Source organism: Benincasa hispida, chromosome 9 (assembly GCF_009727055.1).
Source record: "Benincasa hispida cultivar B227 chromosome 9, ASM972705v1, whole genome shotgun sequence".
Lineage (NCBI taxonomy): Eukaryota > Viridiplantae > Streptophyta > Magnoliopsida > Cucurbitales > Cucurbitaceae > Benincasa > Benincasa hispida.
Window position 1 is genome coordinate 79,829,588 of NC_052357.1, and position 23,532 is coordinate 79,853,119.

General features: G+C 33.3%; 1 protein-coding gene across 8 annotated transcripts in view; it reads left to right on the plus strand.

The window, feature by feature from the left end:
• The first annotated feature begins 15,889 nt into the window (after positions 1-15,889).
• LOC120085910 ((S)-coclaurine N-methyltransferase-like) overlaps positions 15,890-23,532 on the plus strand; it is a 43,887-nt gene continuing 36,244 nt past the window's right edge. Inside the window, exons 1-10 of one of the 8 annotated variants that reach the window (XM_039042217.1) lie at positions 15,909-16,045; positions 16,122-16,437; positions 16,622-16,730; positions 17,224-17,448; positions 17,762-17,861; positions 17,942-18,055; positions 18,245-18,328; positions 19,013-19,071; positions 19,595-19,827; positions 20,064-20,093. In XM_039042217.1, coding sequence (XP_038898145.1) covers positions 16,248-16,437; positions 16,622-16,730; positions 17,224-17,448; positions 17,762-17,861; positions 17,942-18,055; positions 18,245-18,328; positions 19,013-19,071; positions 19,595-19,787 — 1,074 coding nt within the window. In that variant the 5' untranslated portion in view covers positions 15,909-16,045; positions 16,122-16,247 and the 3' untranslated portion in view covers positions 19,788-19,827; positions 20,064-20,093. The other 7 variants (XM_039042215.1, XR_005484074.1, XM_039042216.1 and 4 more) reach the window with 7 other exon arrangements.

The following is a 23,532-nucleotide window of genomic DNA, read 5'->3' on the forward strand; positions in this document are numbered from 1 at the left end:
CGTACAAACTCAGACATAGATCCATTTGATTGTACACTCGCTCCTTCCTCACATGTGTATAAAACATTTAAAATGATTAATTTGTCTATGAGGATGCATGGGAGGAAGGAGTCTAAGACGAGAGGAGTGAGCAATAATTTGTGGTGGCATTCGATCTTTGTATACGTTTAGGAGATAAATAGATACTTTCACGCGTAGTTGGGTAGGAATTTCATTTTTCGAGCAAATTTAAATCTTAGGTCATTTTTCATTTGGTTCCTCAAAATGGGTTCTCCCTACAATTTTTCCAATCCAGATGTGGTAAGTCCCAACTAAATCCTTCTGACTTGAGTTATGTTTTATACTCTCAATATTTAGATGGATTTCAAATCAAATTTTGATTTGCTTTTATTTTTTAAAAAATTGGACTATAAATTCAAATGTTTTTTTTAACAAAGGTAAATTTATAATTGGAAATTAAGGACAATACAAATATAAAATTTAAAGACATTATTAAAAAGATAGTCAAACAAATTGGACATGATTATTTAAAATCTTGTTTTTTTGTTAAAAGGAAGAAAAAAAAAACTAAGATGGTTCGATTTTGTTGGATTTTATAGAATTTTATAGATTAATCATTTAGGGTCCATTTGATAACGTTCAATATGTACATTTAAATATATATATATTTCTTTGATTTTCAAATTTTAAATGTTCAATTAAAATTTATAGCGGATATGTTTATTGTAACAATCCAACTTTATAGGACCTATACTCTATTGTTACTATATGCATGCATACAATTTAAAGTGACATTTTTTGTGAATTGCTAAAACCAAACAAAGTTTATTAAATCTAAATAACTGAAAATTTTTCATTAGTACAAAAACGAAACGTTTATAAAAACATGAGTGGAAACATCTGATTAGTCTTCGTGGCAGGGTCACAAATTCCTCCGGTAACTCACTGATGTGTCCTTACCCTTACCTGGAAAACATAACATAATAAATAATTAATATAAAATATTCAGTAAGTAACCCCTCCACCGGGGTGAGGATATGCATACATATTTGCAATACATGCATACTGGTTGGACAAGCATACTGAAATTCATTATCATAAACACTTGAAAAAATGAAAACACTGATGGTCAGTAGTGAGCAATTAAACTCATTCTAACACGTATCCGGTGGCTTGAAAGCACACAAACATGGTAGGAAACCCATCGGTCATGAAGCTAAAGATAGTGAGGCCTAAGGATCACGATGGTGGACATGGTAGTGAACACGAAGGATCATGGTAATGTGATAGGAAACCCATCGGCTCCCTATAACATAGTAGCATACGTGAAGGTTCACAGAAACTGGCTAGTGGTAGGAGAACAATTGTCATTAGAGATGTCCACAGGGCAAGGCAGGGAAGGGGAAGCCTTCCCCGTCCCCATCCCCACCCCTATTTCATTCCCCATACCCACGAAATTCCTCGTAGGGATCAGGGTAGGGATTTCCCGCAAAGATTTTGTGGGGATCGGGTTCCCGCGGGAAAAAGATCCCCTTTTTTTTTAATTTATTCATTTTTTTAACTTTTAATTTTATTCTCAACCTTGATAAAATTTTATATATTAAATTCGTCATTTCCCATACTTTTTTTTAAACATTATAAAATTTTCTAATAAAAAAAATAATATTTCATATGCAAAAATATAATTTGAATATTCAATCTCATAATTTATACAAATGAAAATTTAAATATTAAAAGTCTAACCCTTCAACTTAAATATTATAACACCCATGATCTTAAAAATAACGAAGTCTTAAATATTAAAAAATAAATGCATTGAAATATAAAGACAACAATATAAAAGAGACTATTAAAGTATTATAAATAAGTGAATATATATATATATAATATATATATAATATATATTATATATATATATAATATATATAATAGGGTAGGGCGGGGAATTAGGCAGGATCGGGGTCAAGAAATGTAACCCCCATCCCTGTATCCATTTAGTCAATGGGGAGAAACTTTCCCACTCCTTCTCCCATTTTCCGTCTAATTGGATTCCCCGCCTCTTTTGGACGAGTCTCTGCGGGATAAATGAACATCTCTAATTATCACCACTAAATATGAATAATATAACATTTATCTAAGGTCCCACATCATAATGAATAGAACATTCTCATGTTCTAACATGCATATAACTGAAAATCATTCAACATACATCATATTCCTGAGATCTAATACATGCTTCTAGATTTCTTATTTCCAACTGAAATTGAGGAACTAAAATGCCCTATATGAAGGTGTTCCGATAGTAAAGTCACTTACCTCAATAACAAGCTAAAATAACAATTTTGCAAGAAATCAACCATCACAACTTTTTAATTAAATCCCAAGACATGAGCCAAAAATCAAATTAAACTTTTAAGATTAAATTCCCAAATCACAAATTATCTCAAATGCATTTACTGAACTTGCCCAAACTCGAGGCTTGATCTCAAAACTACTTCCAAACTTTCCCACCACACAACTCTAACTTAAACAACAAAATTTAAGGATAGGAATCCAAAATTACATCATCATAAATTAATCTAAAAGAATTCTAAATGTTAATACTTACCTAAAAAAACACCCGATAATGGATGTCCTTCGAATCTCCCAATAATCATGAGCCAACGTTTGATGGCCAAGATAATTCAAGAAACAAAAAAAAAAAAAAAAAAAAAAAAATCTCACCAAACCCAACTCCAGCAAAGACAACCGACGATGACGCGACTGTTGGCGTTCGAACACTAGTTGATAAACGACTGCGCTTGAGACGAAAAGCGGGGTTGGTCGTTCAAAAGGGGTTGACGGCATCGATTTCTTCGAGGCGACAAGGCTAAAGCTTCAGTTGAGAGGGAGAGCCCACCGGCAGAAGACCCAAACGGACGAAGCAATGGGATCTGAGGTTTCCAGCAATGACGGACAGACGAGAGGCAGCGTGATGGACTGTTAGAGAAAATGTCACATCAACAACTAAGGAGGAGTCAAGACACATCAGCTGAAGGTTGTCATGTCACTGTGGAGAGTCATGAAGAATTATTCCATTTAGTGCTCCAAAATTTCTGTTAGAATTGGTGATAACAAACAAATATTCCTTTATCGTATATTGGATCATGTGTCCTCATTTTATTAGTTGTTTAGTATATAATTTTTTCAATTATTTGAATCTCTAAAATAAAGAACAGTGTATAAATCAGGCATGCTACCCTTTTTCAATAAAATACAGAATACGAAGAGGCAAAGACCAACATCACTATGTCTATCGCTTAATGAATTGATTTCATCGTGTACAACGATCAGTTAAACGATTGAATACATCATTCATCGTTTAGCGCCTAGAGTCCATCGTGTACAACGAAAGGGTAGATGACAGCCTTCATCGTGTAGCGCCAGTGTCCTATCATTTAGTATGACAAAGGTAAACGATGAGGTGAACGATACTACTATCGCTTAGCTTCTGCGGCTCCATCGCTTAGCAAGACAAGGTAGACGATAAGGTAAGCGATATCACTATCACTTAGTTCCCGAGGCTCCATCGTTTAGTACGATAAGGTAGGTGATACCACTATCGCTTAGTATCCAAGACTTCGTCACTTAGTACGATAAGGTAAACGACAAGATTGTCTTGCATCGTTTAACCGCATGACTCGATCGTACACAAAGAAAAGGTAAACAATTTAGTTTCCATCTCTTTATATTTTCTAACTTGGTATCAGACCTACCATGGCAGACGCCACTATCACAGGACTCAATGCGATCGGTGAATCGTCGAAGTTTAGCACACCTCCTCTTAATCGACTGCTGAATCAGATAATCAGCACCAAGTTGGAGAGAGGTAATTTTATGTTGAAGAAGACATTAGCTCTTCCCATCCTAAAGGGATACAGATTTAAAGGTCATCTGTCAGGAATAAAGGTATGTCCTTTTATGTTCATTGTGTCTACTTCGTTAGCAGCCGAACCTGGAGAAGCAGACTCTCAAGCCTCAGAAGGAGCTTCGAGCTCCACTTGTGTGAAGTACTTGAACCCACAGTATGAAGCGTGGTTACATCAAATCAACTACTATTAGGGTGGTTATACAACTTCATGACTCTTGAAGTCGCCATACAGCTGATGGGGTATGAGAGCACAAAGAGTCTATGGGATGCCATACACTCATTATTTGAAGTTCAGTCGAGGGCAGAATATGACTATCTTCGCCAAGTTTTTCAACAGATACGCAAAGGTAATAAGTCGATGTCTGAGTATTTGAAACTTATAAAGCTTTACTCTGATAATCTGGCTCAGGCTGGGAGCCCAGTATCTACACACAACCTAGTGTCTCAGGTACTACTTGGACTGGATGAGAAGTTTAATCTAGTGGTTGTCGTTGTTCAAAGCAAACCAGAGGTATCTTGGTTGGATATGCAATCTGAACTACTGTCGTTCGAGAAGAAGTTGGAACATCAGAACACTTCAAAAGCCACCACAACGTTTTTTCACAATGCCTTTACCAATGTTGCTTACAATCAAAACAACTCTTCATACAAGGACCCTAGACAAAACAACACACAATGAGGTAACAAACAACAGTTTAATGGATCTAGAGGTTACAACAACAGTGGAGGAAATAGAGGAAGAGGTCGAGGCAGAGGAAATAGGCCTACATGTCAGGTTTGTTCCAAGTATGGACATGTTGCAGATGTGTGCTACTAGAGGTATAACAAAGAGTTTGTCCCAAATCAAAACAGTGGTAAAGGAAATACTCAGACTCAAAATCAAGGTAACCATGGAGCAAATCCCTCAGCATTTGTCACCTCACAGAACCTCAATTCGTTTCTTCAAATTGAATCAGCAGGGGACTTCAATTGGTATGCAGATAGTGGAGTAACCAATCATGTGACAACAGATCCCAACAATATAGCAAACCCCTCTGAGTACACAAGTAACGAACAAATTACAGTAGGAAATGGATAGCAGTTAGATATATCTTCAATAAGAAATGCATGTTTAAGTTTCTCTAGTTGCAATCTGAATCTGAAAAACATACTATGTGTGCCAAATATTGCGAAGAATCTGGTTAGCATATCAAAATTGGTTTAAGATAATGATGTTTCTGTTGAGTTCTATAATGATTGTTGTGTTGTTAAGGAAAAATGTTCGGGATAATTACTGGTGAAAGAAACTCTTAAAGACGGATTGTATCAGCTAAATGAAGCAGAGGTGATTCCAGTTGATGTAAATATCAAAGAGGTAAGCTGTTTTCTCTACCCAATGAACAAAAATAACAATTATACAGCCTTTGTTTTGTCCAAAAGTTGAGCAAACTTAGTAGAATCTAAAGGGTTGTGGCATAGGAGACTACGTCATCCTTCTCTTCGAATTTTGGAGAATATATTGAAAACTTGTAATCTTCCTACTGATCTGAATGAAAATATCAAGTTTTGTGAATCTTGTTGTCTTGGTAAAGCCTATTCCCTACCATTCCCTAATTCTTTGACTTATGCACAACACAAATTTGATTTAATACACTCAGATGTATGGGGTCTAACCTTTATAAACTCCACTGAAGGATATAGATATTACATATTGTTTATTGATGATTACAATAGATATCTCTGGGTATATCCACTTAAACAGAAGTCTGATACACTACAGGCCTTTAAACATTTCCTCAAAGTTGTTCAAACACAATTTAAAACAAACATAAAAGCATTGCAGTCCGACAATGATGGTGAATATGTCAAATTGCATCAGTTGTGTAGCTCACAAGGCATTGCCTCTCGGTTCTCTTGTCCCTATACATCTCCATAAAATGGAAGAGTTGAAAGAAAACATAGACACCTAGTAGAGATGAGGCTGACTTTGCTAGCATAAGCATCAATGCCTCTTTAGTTTTGGTGGGATGCATTTCTCAATGCATGTCATCTAATAAATGGTCTTCCCACACCGATACTAAATAACCAGTCACCTATACAACTGATGTATGGTAAACTACTTGAGATCACAAAACTAAAAGTGTTTGGTTACGCCTGTTTCCCATGTCTTCAAGCATAACAGCCAAACAAGTTTCAGTTTCACTCTAATAAATGTGTTTACTTGGGTCCAAGCATGGTTCACAAAGGACATCAATGTCTCGACAGAGATGGTAAAGTATTCATCTCCAGGAATGTTATCTTTAATGAATCTGATTTCCCTTTCTCCTATGGTTTTTAGGACTTGGTCCTTCAACTGACAAAAGTACAGTGAACAGTGGCCCTCAAGTCCTCTCTCCTTACATAACTCCACTATTGAAAAGTGCCTCATTTCACTCATCACAATTTGTCCCAAACTTCTATAACAGTATCTCACCATCAAACACTTCCATACCAAATGTCAATCCAGCTTCTCCCTCCTTCCCTATACCTACTGAACCTGTCTCCTTTCCTCAAACTTCAGATGCCTTGCCAAGCAATTGTCTAAAACATACAACCACCCAAACTCCCATGGCCAGCTCTTCCAATCAATCACCTAGCAACACCCTTCCGCATACATCACATACAACCCCTGTTCCTAACACCTCTCATACTTTGCAACCTATTCATCCAATGATTACGAGAGACAAAGTTGACATTTTCAAACCAAAAGCTTGGCTAAGCACTACTCAATGTGACGGGTCCTTAACTGAACCAACGCGGGTGTCTGATGCACTTGTTATTGGATTTTATGTCCTAAAACTCGTAGTTTGTAAATTAATAAACATATTCTGTTTTGTTTTTCAATAAAGTTGTTATTGAAATTGTAATCTTGAATTCAATAAACTAAGGTATTGAGGCTATTTTATGTAGTTTGAACTTTATGTAGTGACATAAATGTGGATCAAGTTCAAATATATAGCCAAAATGGTCTATAGTCTATGAATAAGTTTGGGTGTCTTATTCTGGGGACACTATGGATACAACCCACTTTGTAGTTAGTACAAACGATGTGATCCTGAATCGTTCATATAGAGATATGTGAGTAGGGGCATCCTATGCAATGAGTTTGCATAAGACTGAATCATGAAATAGTCACATTTTACGTTCTAAATGTCGTTTTATGTATAAAATTGACTATTTCGTTAATTGATAGCTTAGGTAACTTAATCTTAATCCTGAGCTAACTATGAACTCCTGTTCACTCGGAATTATCCTTAGATCTACATAGGTGAGGGCAGCTCATCATCGCTGGCCCAATAAGCCTCCCATTTCAGGGGTAAGATCAGGTGGATAGCTGGGAACATAGGGTGCAAGATGAAATTCACTCATACCCGTTATAGGGATAGTAGATAGGTTGTTCCCTTTAGTACTAAATCCAGGTCTTGAACAAGGGGCCCCACCCTCTTCTTGGCCCGAGAGGGGTTCGGTTTATAGGTTAGACCTTAAACCAATTGTTCATTAGAGAATAAGTGGAACTTAAGGAATAAGATGTAGTCTTGGGGGTAAAACGGTTTTTATGACCCAGCCGAGATTACGAACAACCTGTGAAGGATTAACTTACTAATCATAGTTATATCAAATGGACATAAATATATCTATAGTGAGGGGAGTGCAACTACGGGACTATAGTGGAATGACCTGTTAGTTAACGAATGTTGATTAGCTCCGTATAAAGAGTTTAGCCAGCTAATCTCGGATCGTTGGAGCCCATGATCTATAGGTTCATTAGGTTCCCCTACTAGCTTATATGGAATAAACTTAGAACAGTATGATAGAATAATTCGAATTGTTCGAATTAGGTGAAGAGAGAGAAACCGACAAGTATATGTGAAATAGTGGTCGGTTCTTCAGTTTAGAGACACAGCTTTAATATTTAAATGTGATTTAAATATCAAGAATATGAATACATTCATATTCAGAAGCTGGGAAATAGTGGAAATGGTCAAAGATGTAAAAAGTCAAAGAGTTGACTTTTGACTTTGAAAAGTCAAACTTTGACCGATCTTATATTCAAATGTGATTTGAATTTTGAGAAAATGAATGCGGATTCATGCTCGGGAGGTCAAAATTAGTCAACACGGAAAAAATCATCAAAAGTCAAAATGTTGATTTTTTTTGTCAAAGTTTGACTTTGACAAAAGGACTATTTTGCCCTTTGACTATAGTTAGTGGGAAAATCCAAACTTTTGTTGGATAATTCCACTAACAAAATAATGGGCTAGGTGTTGGCTTATAGTGGAGACATTAAGCCCACTTAGATAGTGGATTCTAGGTGTTGGGTTTTTATGGATTTATTTCATGCAAATGGTGCATGGTTTTTTTTCTCTATAAAATGGGCTTTTGAATTTGGATTAAAAACTTTTGCCATTTTTGCAAAAATTAGTTTTCATAATTGGGCTGAAAAATTAAAAACCCAAACCCAAATTCATTCTTATTTTTCCATCTCTTTCTCTCTCTCGATTTTCTTCATCCATCAGGTCCCACAATCTAGTTCTGAGTCCAGAGGATAGTAGGTCAACTCTAGTGATGGTCCGAAAAAGTTAAGGTCGAGATACAGTAAGGAAAAGCGTTGTTCGGGAGCTACAAATGTTGTTTCCTATTCACTTTTTTTACTGTTTTTTCCTCCATTTGCATGCTTATTTCCTTTAAATTAAAAGCAATTAGAGTGTAATTAGGTCATTTTTCCGCTGCGTATGTCTCGTGTTCCATCACTTGTTACACCTCAATAGAAGCAAGCTATGGACACTGAATTTCAAGCACTCATCAACAATCAGACGTGGCAGTTAGTTCCTTCATTGCCATCCTTCAATGTGTTGAGCAACAAATGGACTTTCGGACTAAAGAAAAATATGAATGGGTCAATACAGAGATACAAAGCATGTCTAGTAGCCAAAGGATTTCATCAACATCCTGGAATTGATTTATTTGAAATGTTCAGCCCAGTGGTCAAAGCAACAACAATCAGAGTTGTCTTAAGCATTGTTGTCTCCAAAAGATGGGTCATTCGTCAACTTGACTTCAACAATGCCTTTCTAAATGGCATATTAACAGAAGATGTCTACATGCATCAGCCACCCGGGTATGTCAACTCTATGTTCCCTAATCATGTATGCAAATTGAACAAGGCAATATATGGACTGAAACAAGCCCCCCAAGCTTGGAATGATCTACTCACCACTACTCTAATTAGTTGGGGATTCACCAACTCGAAGGCAGATACATCATTGTTTATGCTTAACTCAAAAGGTTCAATTATATTGCTCCATGTCTATGTGGATGATGTCATAATTACAGGAAACAACAACCACTTGATCTCTCGATTAGTAGCTACTTTAGATAAAATGTTTGCTCTCAAAGACTTAGGAAAGCTGAATTACTTCTTAGGTATCCAAGTCTGGAGCATGGGTTTATATTGAATCAGTCAAAATATATTGATGATTTGTTACAAAGGATTGACCTTTCAGATTTGAAACCTGCAGCCTCACCGAGCAACCTAGGCAAGCATTTATCTACCAATGATGGAGTTCCTCTCACCGATCCATTTCTATATAGAAGCACAATTAGAGCACTCCAGTACTTAACCAAAACTTGTCCGGACATCACTTACATGGTGAATCACCTCAGTCAATTCCTCAAAGCTCCCACAGATGCTCACTGACAAGCAACAAAAAGAGTTCTTCGATACATTAGTGGTACCAAGAACTATGGCCTGCTGTTTCAACCTAGTCATTCACTTGAAGTATCAGCTTATTCAGATGCAAATTGGGCAGCAAACATTGATGATAGGAAGTCAGTAGTTGCATACTGTGTATTTGTTGGTGGAAATCTTGTCTCTTGATCCTCAAAGAAGCAAACAACAGTAACTCGATCAAGTACTGAGTCAGAGTATCAAGCCCTTGCCCATACGACCTTAAAAATCGTTTGGCTTCAACAACTACTAAGTGAAATCCAACAGTCCCATTCAGCCAAACCAATAATTTGGTGTGACAATGTGAGTGCAGGGGCCTTAGCCAACAACCCGGTCTTCCATGCTCGGATCAAACACATTGATATCGATGTTCACTTTGTCAGAGATCTAGTCTTCAAAGGGAAACTTGAAATTCGATATGTTCCTTCATCGGATCAGCTAGTTGACTGCCTCACAAAACCATTAATACACTCTCAGTTCTTCAACTTAAGGTCCAACCTTCGGATAGTTGAACTTCCTCACAAGTTTGAGGGGGGGATGTTAGAGAAAATGTCACATCAGCAACCAAGGAGGAGTCAAGAAGACACATCAACTAAAGATTGCCATGTCATTGTGGAGAGTCATGAAGAATTATTCCATTTAGTACTCCAAAATTTCTGTTAGGATTGGTGATAACAAACAAATATTCATTTCTCATGTATTAGACCACGTGTCCTCATTTTATTAGTTGTTTAGTATATAATTTTTTTCAATTCTTTGAATCCTTAAAATAGGGAATAGTGTATAAACCGGGCATGCTGCCCCTTTTCAACGAAATACATAATACGAAGAGGCAAAGGCCAACATCACTCTGTCTATTGAATACATCATTCATTGTTTAGCACCTAGAGTCCATCGTGTACAATGAAAGGGTAGACGACAGCCTCCATCGTGTAATGCCAACGTCTTATCGTTTAGTACAACAAAGGTAAACGATAAGTTGAACGATACTACTATCGCTTAGCTTCCACGACTCCATCGCTTAGCAAGACAAGGTAGACGATAAGGTAAGCGATGTCACTATCGTTTACTTTTCGAGGCTCCATCGTTTAGTACGATAAGGTAGGTGATACCATTATCGCTTAGTATTCAAGACTCTGTCGCTTAGTACGATAAAGGAAACGACAAGGTTGTCTTGCATTGTTTAACCGCGTGACTCGATCGTACACAAAGAAGAGGTAAACGATTCAGTTTCTGTCTCTTTATATTTTCTAACTCGGACGAGACCTGGGCGGCTGACTCACGGTGAAGAGGAAGATGAAGATGAATCTCTTCTTTTACACTTTTTTGCACACTTCACGAAAAAATATATATATATACCTTTTCTTCCACCACATCAACTCAAATCACTCATTTGTTTACATCTTTACAGAATAATTGTATTACTTCCCAAATCTTCAATTTTAGCCTTAATTTAACAAAATAACGTCCAAATAATTCAAGATAATTTGATGAAAATTATCTAAAAATTTTGAGAGGTTGCATTTATATATTATTTTAATTTTTTTATTTTTATTACATTTGAAAGTAGCTATAATTTTAAAATTTATGAATTTTGTTTACTAAGACATTTATTTAGTTCACTTTAATGTATTGCATCTACGATATTTACATACTAATCTAATTAAGTTGGATTTGAGTCAACAACATTTAACACGAATGACTTGAATGAGTTATTGCAAATTAAATTTTAACAACATATAGATGATAGAAACAATTATATTATCGTTATTAATTTTACATCAAGACTTATATGTATTTGATAATATAAATTATGCTTTATACTTTATAATTTTTTTTATATTTTAGTAGATGTTATATATTTTTTTATTTGACATAATTAAAGTATATTTAAACTATTAAATAGGAGAAAATGTAAGGAGAAAAATATGATAAACAATAAATGATTATCAAATAAGTTTTTGTATTTATTTTTTTTTCAAGGAAGAAAAAATAGAAATAGTTACCAAACATATTTCTATTTTTAGTTCTTACAAAATAATAAACAAGAAATAAAAAACAAGAACCAAAAAATAGAAAACGAGAAATGGAAACGTTATTAAACGGAAATGTTATCAATTAATAATTAAAAATAAAAGTATATATTTTAAAATGTATCTCTTCTTTCCTTTATTGATTGCCATCGAAATACAAAAAAATCGAATACATTTGTTTGTACAACGTTTCGGGAAGAAGATGCTTAAGGAGATAGAGTATGCTAATATTCTTGTACTTAAGGTCTCGAGATAATATTATTTTAATCTTCAAAAGACTTTGTTCTTCAAAAAGTATTCGAAGTCGATAGTATAAGTACTACGCTAGTTGAGCTACGCTCATATTGGCATAATAGTCATAGAATTCTCCTTAGGCTCTCTTTAAGCTTTAAATCCTTCAAACACTTTTAAATTCTCATTGTAGAATAAAATAAATTTGACGAGTCATTTCCAACCATTTATTTAACTCTGTTATTAATATAAGCAATAACTAAATTTATATCACAATAAATGATATGTTTAATTCGTTTGACTTTGTTGTTCAAAATGGTTATCGATATTAGCATACATTGAAGATTCCAAGTTAATTTAGGACCGCTTTGATTTATGTTTTTTTTTTTTTTTTTTTTTGAAAATCATACATATAAACACTATTTATTCTTTTATTATCTACATTTTATCGTTTGTTAAAAAAAAAAGTCAAAATTTGAAAATTTAAAAATATAATTTTTAAAGTCTTGTTTTCCGTTAAAATTTGGATAAGAATTTAATCATTTTACTTAAGTCATGTCCACGTAATTGTAAGAAATGGTGGATGGGAAATAGACTTCATTAAAAGTAAAAAATGAAATAGTTACCAAACGGATACTGAAGTATTTACATAAAAAGATAAAAATTAAAAGTGAATCATGTTCGTGAAAATGTAGTTTTTTTATCCAAAAAATTTAGTCATGTTTAAATTAGAATTTTGATTTCTATACTCTAGGATAGGTTTTATTTTAGTCTATGCAGTTGTTAGTAGTTTAAATGTAGTTATCGTAATTTCAACCATCAATCAAAATTAGTTTTGATTAAATAGTAATGATATTTTTCATGTAAATAAAAATATTGTGGGTATATTTTTTAAAAATTACCAAGGGAGTGCTTGTAAAAATCTAATTTAGAAAAAACAACTAAGCAAGAGCATCAACTATTTTTAAAATCTATCTAAAGCATGTATTTAAAAGTATAAGAACTAAAATTTACATTTTTAACCAAATTTTTAAGAACATGTTTAAAAAGTCATTGAAGTACTTACTTTGTTATTTTAAATAACTATATGACCTTTCGAATTAGAAGAAATGAGTTTAAAACAATTTTAGAGAGAATATATAATTTTTTAAAATTATTTTTCAATTCAAAATAAAATAATTAGGTGCATGTGGGGCTGTAGTCATTTTCGTGTGTTTCATCAAGGTGCTCAATTATAAGTCATCACGTGGTATTTTTTTTCCTTTGTGATCGAAGAAGATGCATAGACATTTATAAACGTAGTCTAGGCTGCACCTAGGCATTAAAATAAACCGCATCAATTATTGAACATATTTTTTAAAAATAAAAGATCAAAAAAGTAAATTTTGAAAACTCAGGATCTATTTGATAATGTTTTTGTTTCCCGTTTCTCTTTTTCTGTTTCTAGTTTCTAGTTTTTTTATTTTCTAAGAACAAGAAATAGGAATATATTTAGCAACTATTTATGTTTCTTGTTTCTAGAAACAAAGAAACAGAAACAGAATCTTGTTTGACAATCGTTTATTGTTTCTTGTTTCTTATATTTTTTTCAATTACATTTTTTCTTATTTTATAGTTTAAATATTAGTTAAGTAAGTAAAATAAAAGATATATAACATGTATTAAAATATAAAAAAAAATTATTAAATATGTACATTATAAAATATACACAAATCACGATGCAAAATTAATAATAATATTACAACTCTTTCTACAATTCATATGTTGCTAAAATTTAAGTTGCAATGTTATTTGTTACTCAAGTCATTTTTTAAAATGATGTCGACTCAAATCCAACTAAATTATATTCTTATATAACTGTCATAATTGTAAAATATTAAAGTGAACCTAAATGATTTTTTTACTTAACAAAATTTATATATTGTAAAATTTTAAACGGTTTTATATGTACTAAAAATAAAGAGTTTAAATTTAAAATAATATATAAACAAACATATTGCAAAATTTAAAATTGAAAATTAAAAAGTATTTAAATATGCATATTGAACCTTTGAATTTTGAAAATTGAAATAGTATATAAATCCAAATATTGGAAAATTCAAAATCAAATTAACATATAAATATACAAAAATTAATAAAGAAAAGAAATAAAAATAAAAGAAATAAATAAAGAAGAAAATATAGTAAAATTAATATAGATAATAAAGAAATATAAAAATTCGAAAAAGAAAAAGAAAAAGAAAAAGAAAAAAGAGTAAGATCGTTCAACCTGGGATTTTAACCCAAGATAGTGCTGTCATTCGACACTTGGGCGTGTCTACTTACCATCTTACCAAGGCTAGTTTTTGAATCATATGAGGTAATAAAATAGAAATAAAACAAGGTTGTAGTTTTTCAAATATTGTCTAATATATTTATAAACGTTTTTTAAATTTTAGAAATAAGAAACGAGAACCGTTATCAAGCAAGTCAATATCTTAAAAAATGATAAACATAAATAAGAAACGATATCATTATCAAACGGACTCTCAAAGACTAAAGTACAAATTCTTAACAACTAAAAAAGTTAAATCTTGAAAACTCATGACCAAATGCACATATTCACGAAAACTTGGGACTAAAAGATAATTTCTCCATCTTTTTTATTTGCTATTTTTTCCTAACAAGTAACAAATACACATGTATAGTTTTGATTTTGACAGACTGAAGAAAATGGGGAAAATTATAAGGCCTAGTTGCAACCATGTCAAAAAAGGTTACTAAAATTAGGTCCATAGTCTCAATCATATGGATTTTCCAAAAATGACAAAATACATAACTCCAACACAATTTCACTAATGGATTAATAATCAAAAGTCGAAAATATCCCCATGATTGAAAATCTCTTTGCGCCTAACTTCCTTCGCCTTCACAAAACATTAGGGTTTGCTGCAACCGATTCCTTCTTCTTCAACAGATTCTTCTTCGATTTCTTTTTCGTTCTCCTATGATTGCTTCTTCATTTGCCTCCGGTTTCTTCCTCTTCCAATTTTCTTGCTTAGGGTCGTTGTTCTTGCTTCAAGTTGCAAAGAAAAATGAGGTGCGATTTTAAATTGTATTAGCTGGAACTGAAATTAAGTTAAGATATATATATTTTTTCCAAATAGTTATTCGATTTCCTGCATGCATTGTCTATTGAATTGTTTTTCTTCCTTTGTAGTTATCTTACTTGTAATTGAGTTAATTTGAGATATATATTTGTATTAAATTTGAATGAAGTCGGATGTGATTATGGTGATTGAGTTAATTTAAGATATATATTTGTTAGGATGTGTGTGTGATAATTTGATCACAATGAAATAGGAAAGATTCGAATGCGTTCATGGATGCTCTTGTATAAGAGTTCCTTCATAAAGTTGAAGTTCCTTCCGTATGAAGTTAACAAAAGACTAAAAAGGCATCGCTCCCTCAACCAAAACACCAGTTTTGCAACCTACATATCATTGTCGATCATCCCCTTGGCCACTATGGAAAACAACTATTGAAAATTTAACCATAATTACAAAATTGGTAATTTGGTAGAAATAAGACATCATCCCATTGTATTATTTGATTGCCATCCGAAAAGTAATCATATGAAAATCAAATAGAAACTATATAACAAACACAATGATATAACTTACATTGATATATTAGTAAATAATACGAAAGATGGCAATTAGTAAATAGAAATTAGATAAAAAAACACAGATGCTAATCCGATAAAAAACGCAAACTATGTATTATCAAATAGAAATTAGATGATAATTAGATAGCAATTATAAAATAAGATACAATTTATTTTTTTTTAAAAAAAACCATCCACAAATTCGAATTTCTCATATTTGTTTTCGAAAAAAAACCCTCCACAAATCGGCTGAAAAATTAAAAATCAAAACCTCACAATTTTAAAAACAAACTTGAGAAATTCAAAATCAAAACGAGGATTGACTGAGATTCATAATTGAAACCAATTGTAAACGTGGGAGGGAAAGAAATCGAGATTCAATCGAAATATTGAGTGTGATTCTAGGGCTGGTTGTTGCAGAAAGTTGAATGCTGAGAGAATTCCACACGCCGAAGATTTCTAAAATACATATTGTGAGGGTAATTTTAGAATTTCAAAAAAATTGCTAAGAAATACTATATACATATTTATTTATTTTATCATATATGATTGCAGGTATATATTAAAAAAAAAGTTACCTGATGCAATTTCTCAAATTATAAATACAAAATGGACAAAATGTTATTTGTTTACCGCCATAATCCGCAGAAGAAGAACCTTGTATTTTGATCAGTGAGGAAGATGATGGCAGAGATATTGGGGATGCCCTACAACACCGCCGTGCGGATGGCAATGGCTTCGCTCGAGCGAAATTTGTTGCCGGACGCCGTCATTCGAAGGTTCATCCGCTTGTTAATCGCCAATCGTCTTCGCTCCGGCTACAAGCCTTCCTCTCAACTCCAACTCTCCGATTTGCTCCACTTTGTACTATGTAACGCCTCATATTTTTCTCTTTCTCTGTATTACAGTCGTTTGACGAGGATAAATTATTAAATGAGGGCGTTCGTTCGGAAAATGATCGAGGGACCGTAAATAGCTATGTTCTACTTCAAGTCTCAAAGATTATTGAACTGATCGAGTAAGATAGGAGGAAATAATTGTGCTTTTTTCTGCAGCTTTAAGGGAAATGCCCATAGCTATTAAGACTGATCGGCCAAATGCTCAACATTACGAACTACCAACATCCTTCTTCAAGTTGGTTTTAGGGAAGCATCTCAAATACAGGTAGTGAAATTCTTAGGAATTCTTACCAAGTGATTGTGATACCAAGAAATTACTCTCTTTCTTCACGCCACTGATAATTGTATACACGTTTTCATCCAATGGATGTGAATTTACACAGATATGCACACATGATATTTTGATTACTTGTTTCTGCGAGACTGATAAATTTTAGTACATATTAAAGATGTTTTAAGTTCCTCAATGTGAATGTTCTTTCATAGATTGATACAATAGACGAGCTTGTAGTTATGTAAATAAGCTGGATAAATCAGTGTAATTGTGATTTGTGAAGTCAATCCCCATATACAAGTAACAGATAACAAAACAATAGTAGCATCTAGAGTGTATTGTAGATATTTCTAGGTAAATCCCCACGAGTATTAGGACAAAAGACAAGAAAAAGAGCCCCAAATATGTCTTACGTGATATACCAAGCTTCAAGTTTCCTGAACTTGATCACTTTAATAACCTTTCAAATGATATGTTGTTGCAGCTGTTGCTATTTCAATGACAAGTCAAGTACCTTGGAAGATGCCGAAGAGGCAATGCTACAAATGTATTGCGATAGATCACAACTGAAGGATGGTCACACTGTTCTTGATATTGGATGTGGCTGGGGATCACTCTTATTGTACGTTGCTCAAAATTATACGAACTGTAGGGTAACAGGAATTTGCAATTCAACCACGCAGAGAGGTTACATTGAGGAGCAGTGCAGGTAATTTAGAGGATTTAATATTAAATTACTTTATCAACTTAAGTTTTTGGGCCAATCGGTGATTAATATGGTACCGGAGTCTAGGAGGTTCTTTGTGCAAACATTGTGTTGGGTCTTCTACATATTTCAAGTCCATAAGTGAGGAGATGATATAATATTAAAGTTATCGTCACCCATCAACTTAGTTTTGAGTTACTCGATAATTTAAATTTGCTTTTAAGATTTGTTAATTATTTGACATGATCATTGGGTTTGACATCTTTTGAGTGAGTTATTTTCCATTAACAATCGAAAATTCGAAATGTGGTTTTAGGGATCTTCAACTGCATAATGTCAACATCATAGTTGCAGATATCAGCACATTTGAAATGGAAGCTCAATATGATAGGATATTTTCCGTTGAGATGTTTGAGGTGACTGATTTCCCGATATAGTTCCATTTTTCTCATACACATTGTAACGTGGTAAAGAACTTTGTTTATTTTTACCCCAGCAGCATATGAAGAACTACAAGGACCTTCTCAAAAAAATATCAGGATGGATGAAAAAGGATGGTCTCCTCTTTGTTCATTATTTTTGCCATAAAGTTTTTGCCTATCACTTGGAGGTACGTGTTGATTTGGATTTTTATGTGGAAAATTCCATCCTGTTATCACTTCATGGCACGGGCCATTGCTTGATTTTCGGTTGATCCAATGCCTTTCATTCTCAAGTTTATGAGGTAGATTTCTTGATAAACCGATGATATACTGTATATATTGTATTACGGACAATTTTATGGCCCCGTGTTATTTAGGATATAAATGAAGAGGATTGGATTGCTAAATACTTCTTCACGGGCGGTACGATGCTTTCTGCAAATCTACTTCTCTATTTTCAGGTGATAACTGCGATGTGCTTCCCTCTCTGGATTTTTTTAAGGCAAAAAGCCAGTTGTTTTTTGCCTTTTTCGTTTTAAATTTTTGAAATTTAGGTTTATAGGTCTCATTCCCATTTCCATCTATGATTTTTTTTGTTTCATTAGAATTTTAATGTTGTCTTAAAAAGACGAAGACAAATTAAAAATAGAGTGAAAATAAACATAAGGTTAAAAAAAAAGAGGCATTAGTAAAATAATGTCATTTAAAAACTTATTAGAAAAATATAATTGTTCTCAATATATACAAAAGTATGAGATGTTATGTTCAAGAAGTTGTATATCTCAAATAGGTATGTCTAACCTAAGTCAATGTCCCATATAAGAAAACAGGGTATGTTTTGTTACTTTGGCCAAACATGTTTCATACCAACCAAATAATTTCAACGTTTCCACTAAATGTATCATACTAACCAAATAATTTCATTGTAAGTCTAAAAACATCCAATACGATCGTGTATAAGAGTTTTAAAACGGATTATTTTTGGTATTCATGTAGACTATTATTCTCTTTGCCAAATACTCCTCAGACAGTGAATTAGTGATTATCAATAACGACTTATTTATTTCTATTTGATTTTAAATCTGAGGATTTTATAGTTATGCCACAAGAATATTAAATTCGAGGCTCTTGCTTTTTCAATATAGGATGATGTGACTGTCATTGATCATTGGCTCTTGAATGGCAAGCACTGTACTCGGACAAGGTAACAGTGAAACTATTGTATTAAAGCTCTCAGTTATGCTAACATTTCACTCTAGAGAACAAAATCTTTCCTAAATTAGGTTAAATTATAAGGAGTATTCCCTTCATCTTTGTCATTTGTTTTTAAAATATCACTGGATTTAAAAAAATTACAATGATCTCCTTGATCTTCTATAACAATTCAAAATTATGAAATTATTAGAACTTTAGATGAAAATTAATATAGTGTGACCGTAATCTAGAACGAAAATTTGGATCACCGTCACATCTTTTAAGGTCCCAATTTTTATCTAATCGATTTCTTTTCTATTCCTAGGTAGAAGTTTTGAAATGTTTATAGAGATTCAAGGGTAATATTGCTACTTTTGAAAATTTAGAGGTACATATGAACTCAACGACGAAGACCAAGTGTAATTTCAATAATTTAGCACCTAAATTAAATGTCAAAGGCTCAATGCTAGATTTGCTTTTAGTTTCTTTGGAAAGTGTGATAGACATATGCATTGAATACATCATGTGCGCAGTGAGGAGTGGCTCAAAAGAATGGACAATAATATAGTTTCAATAAAGCCAATAATGGAGACTACTTATGGGAAGGATTCAGCTATGAAGTGGACTGTTTATTGGAGAACATTCTTTATTGCAGTTGCTGAATTATTTGGTTACAACCATGGAGAAGAATGGATGGTTAGCCATTTCCTATTCAAGAAGAAATGAAGCAAGCAAAGCTCTAATCATCGAGGCAACAAATTAATAGGTTTAAGCTGCAACTTTTCTTCCTAAATATTAAATAAAATCCGTCAATAAATAATAAAATCCAAATATACATACTAAAAAAAATATGGGTTTGGCTGTTAAAAGAATTAGGCACAGTTAGACCCAGGAAACATACTTTCATTATGCTATCATAAATATACCAAATTTAAATATTAAATGTTATTAAATATTTGAAATATCGATGTTGATGAAAATATCAAGGCCTTAATTTTACAGAAATTTCGATGGAAATAACGATAAACTATTGATTTCAATGGACATTTTTAGAAAAATTATAAAAACTAAAAAATTAAAGAATAAATCTAAATTAGTCAATAAACAATATATTATTTTCAAATAAGTAAACATGTTTATTATTTATAGGGTAATTGTTTTAAATAGTAAAATTGCTAAAAATATTTTTAAGTATAACAAAATATCATTGTCTATCAGTGATAGAATGTCATAGATATTTATAAGTGGGCGACAAATTGCGATAGACATCTATTAGACACAGATGTATATGGCGGTCTATCACTAAAAGATAGTGATATTTTATATTATTCGTAAATAAGTTGGTTCGTTTTCTTTTATTTAAAAACAACTCTTATTTATACTTTATTTATATTAGTGACATTTTGTTTTATATATATATATATATATATTGTGAATTTTTCTACGACATAATAGAAATGTCGATTCACCCCTCATGTCGATATTGAATCCATGAAAACTTGAAAATATCGACATATCGATTGAAACTTAATATTATGGTTATTACTAATAATAAGAGTTATTAGGTGCATTCCGGCATCTCTATTAAATTGACAATTCGTGTGGCCCATATGTATGCATTTACATGTTAGGTTTGTATTAAATTGAACAACTACATCAAGAAATCTTGTTTTCTTATTTATGTTTTTCAAATTTTTTTTAAAACATAAATTAATGTTCTAAAATGTATGTTCACACGAGATTTCAAATGAAATTTAATTCGTAGAATTGAAATTTGTATTTGTATTAGTTTCAGTAAAGTGAGTACAATCTCTAATACATAATCCTTTGATGCTTTCTCTCGAAAAGTAAACTCTGATGTTAAGCTTGGATGGTCGCTCTTTGAGCTAGATGATTTTCTTGGAGCAGTCTTTGACCTTGTTGATCAGTTCGAATTGGCTTGTGGCTTGTTGATCAGCTTGAATCGGTTTGTGGCTTGTTGATCCCATCGTCTACACGACCCGATACTCAGCGATCGCTTACCCATCGTCTACACGATGCGATCAACCCTTGATTGTCTCATTCCTTGAAGAACTTCATCCCTTGCTCCGATCTTCTTCACGAACGACTCAAAACTCAAATAGACTTTGAATTACAGACTCGATAACGATTATTAATGGTAAAAAACGCAGGAGCCTTTACAAACAACCACAAATGTAAAAGAATTAAATCAAATTGAGGCTAACATCCACGAAAACATCCATTAATCCGCACATCCACAACAATTTAACGATTAAACAGAGCAAACATGCACCCACAAAGAATGTATATGTAATTCATTGCAACAATGAAATTGGAATATCAGAACCTGGCTCTGATACCAATTGAAGGAACTCTTAACGAAGAACATCCATGAGCGTGTTCAGATCTTTTCGATTTCATTGTGACCAAAATACAACACATACATTCTAACAGACAGTTATGCAATTTACACTAATTAACGGCATGCTTCGAACAATAAAAATACAAAGAAAAGAGTTCTCATACCAGTTGAAGACCCTCTTCAAGCTTTGGAACTCAGATGCAGCGGAAGACCTCTACGCGAACTCTATCGCCCAACAAATAAGTCGGCTGCAACACGATTGTCTACACGAACGGCAACAACACAAACAGTCACAACAAGAAAGCAGTGGGGATGACATCATCAAATGGAGCCCTTGGTATTCTCGGAGTGAGAATCCAAAGTGTGGTCTTTGGTAAATTTGGTAGAGGTTGGAGAAAGAACAAATCGTATAGACGATAAGCAAGTGGGAGAGAAAATGAGCTATCGTATAGATATGTGTTTATCGTTTAGAAGAATCTACACGATCGTGTAAGTTTTACTAAGCGACCGTTTAGTAAATGGAGGACGATCGTTTAAAAAACGTGGCACACTATGCGATCGTTTAAGAAAGCTAAGCGATTGTTTAAACGCTGGTGTGCGATCGTTTAGGCGATGAACGACTATCATATAGGCTCTCAAGCTATGTGATCGTAACGTTTTCACACTGATTGCCAATTTTTTCGAACTTTTACAAAATGAAACAAATTTCCATTTTATTCTTTGGTTACAATAACCAATTTCAGATTCTCCCACTAACGCATGTCCGAGAGAAGTTTTAGGCCAATTATCATATAATTAACCAATTTAATAATTAATGAATATAATCATACTATATTCTTACCCTATAGTTTGATATCACATATCTACTATAGTAATTTCTTCTCCATATGATATAAATCATATTTATATCTAATTTCCTCCAAAGTAATGTATCTCATAAATTTAGTCAATTATATCATATATATAATCAACCAATTCAATTATATCATATATAATCGAACTCCCTCTAGTCAATTTGAATATTTCAAATTGACCCAAACATTGATTATCGACTTTATCCAAACTACCTAGGGGACCTAATGGACCTGTGGCTCGAAGCTCCAACGGTCCGTGAATAGCTGACTAAACTCTTTAACCACGAGATCTACCATCCGTTAACTGTCAGACATTTTACTAAAGACCAACAGTTGAACTCTTCTTACCACAGATATATTTCTATGTCTATCGGATATAACCAATCATGAGTATGATGAACTTTCATAGATGTTCGTAAGTACAACTAGGTCAATTTACCATTTTGCCCCTATAGTTATATCTCACTCCTTAAGTACCATTGCTTCCTCTAATGAACAATATAACATAGTTCAACTATGTGTGAACACCTTTCGGGCCAAGAGAAGGTGTGTGACGCCACATTGTTCAAGCTCTGGAATCAGCCCCTAAGGGAGCTATCTATCTACTTGTCCTTACTTCAGGAAAAAAGTGAATTTCATCATGTGTAACTGAGTTCCCAGCTCCCAAATCAGACGAATCCCCAAAATGGTAGGTTTGAATCAGCGACCTAGTTACTTGCACTCATACAAATCAAAGGACCGCCCTCAATGGCAGGAGTTCCCAACTCACTCAGGATTGAGGTCATGTTACCTATGGTCATCCTAGTGAAGTAGAGTCTCTGTCATGAATGGTGTTATATAACGAGACGTTAACACTTCGTGGTCAGGTCTTATACAAACTCTTTGTATAGTACGCCCCCGCTCACATGTCCCCTACACGAATGATCAAGATCAGACCATCTGTGTTAAGTCACAACATTTGTGACCATTCTACAAAGCGGGCCGCATCCGTAGTGTTACCAGGATAAGGTTTCCCTCCTATACCCATATACTACAGACCATTTTAGTTATCACTCAAGATATGATCCACTTGTATGTCACCACATACATGCTTAAGTTACATACAGATAACTAGGGATTTTATGTTTATTGGTTTGTGGTAAAGCAAATAAAACATACAACTGAGTAAAAAACAAGATGTGAAGTAAATATCATATATTATACAATACAAGCGTTCGTACAAACTGTTTACAAACTACAGGGCACGAGACTTTAG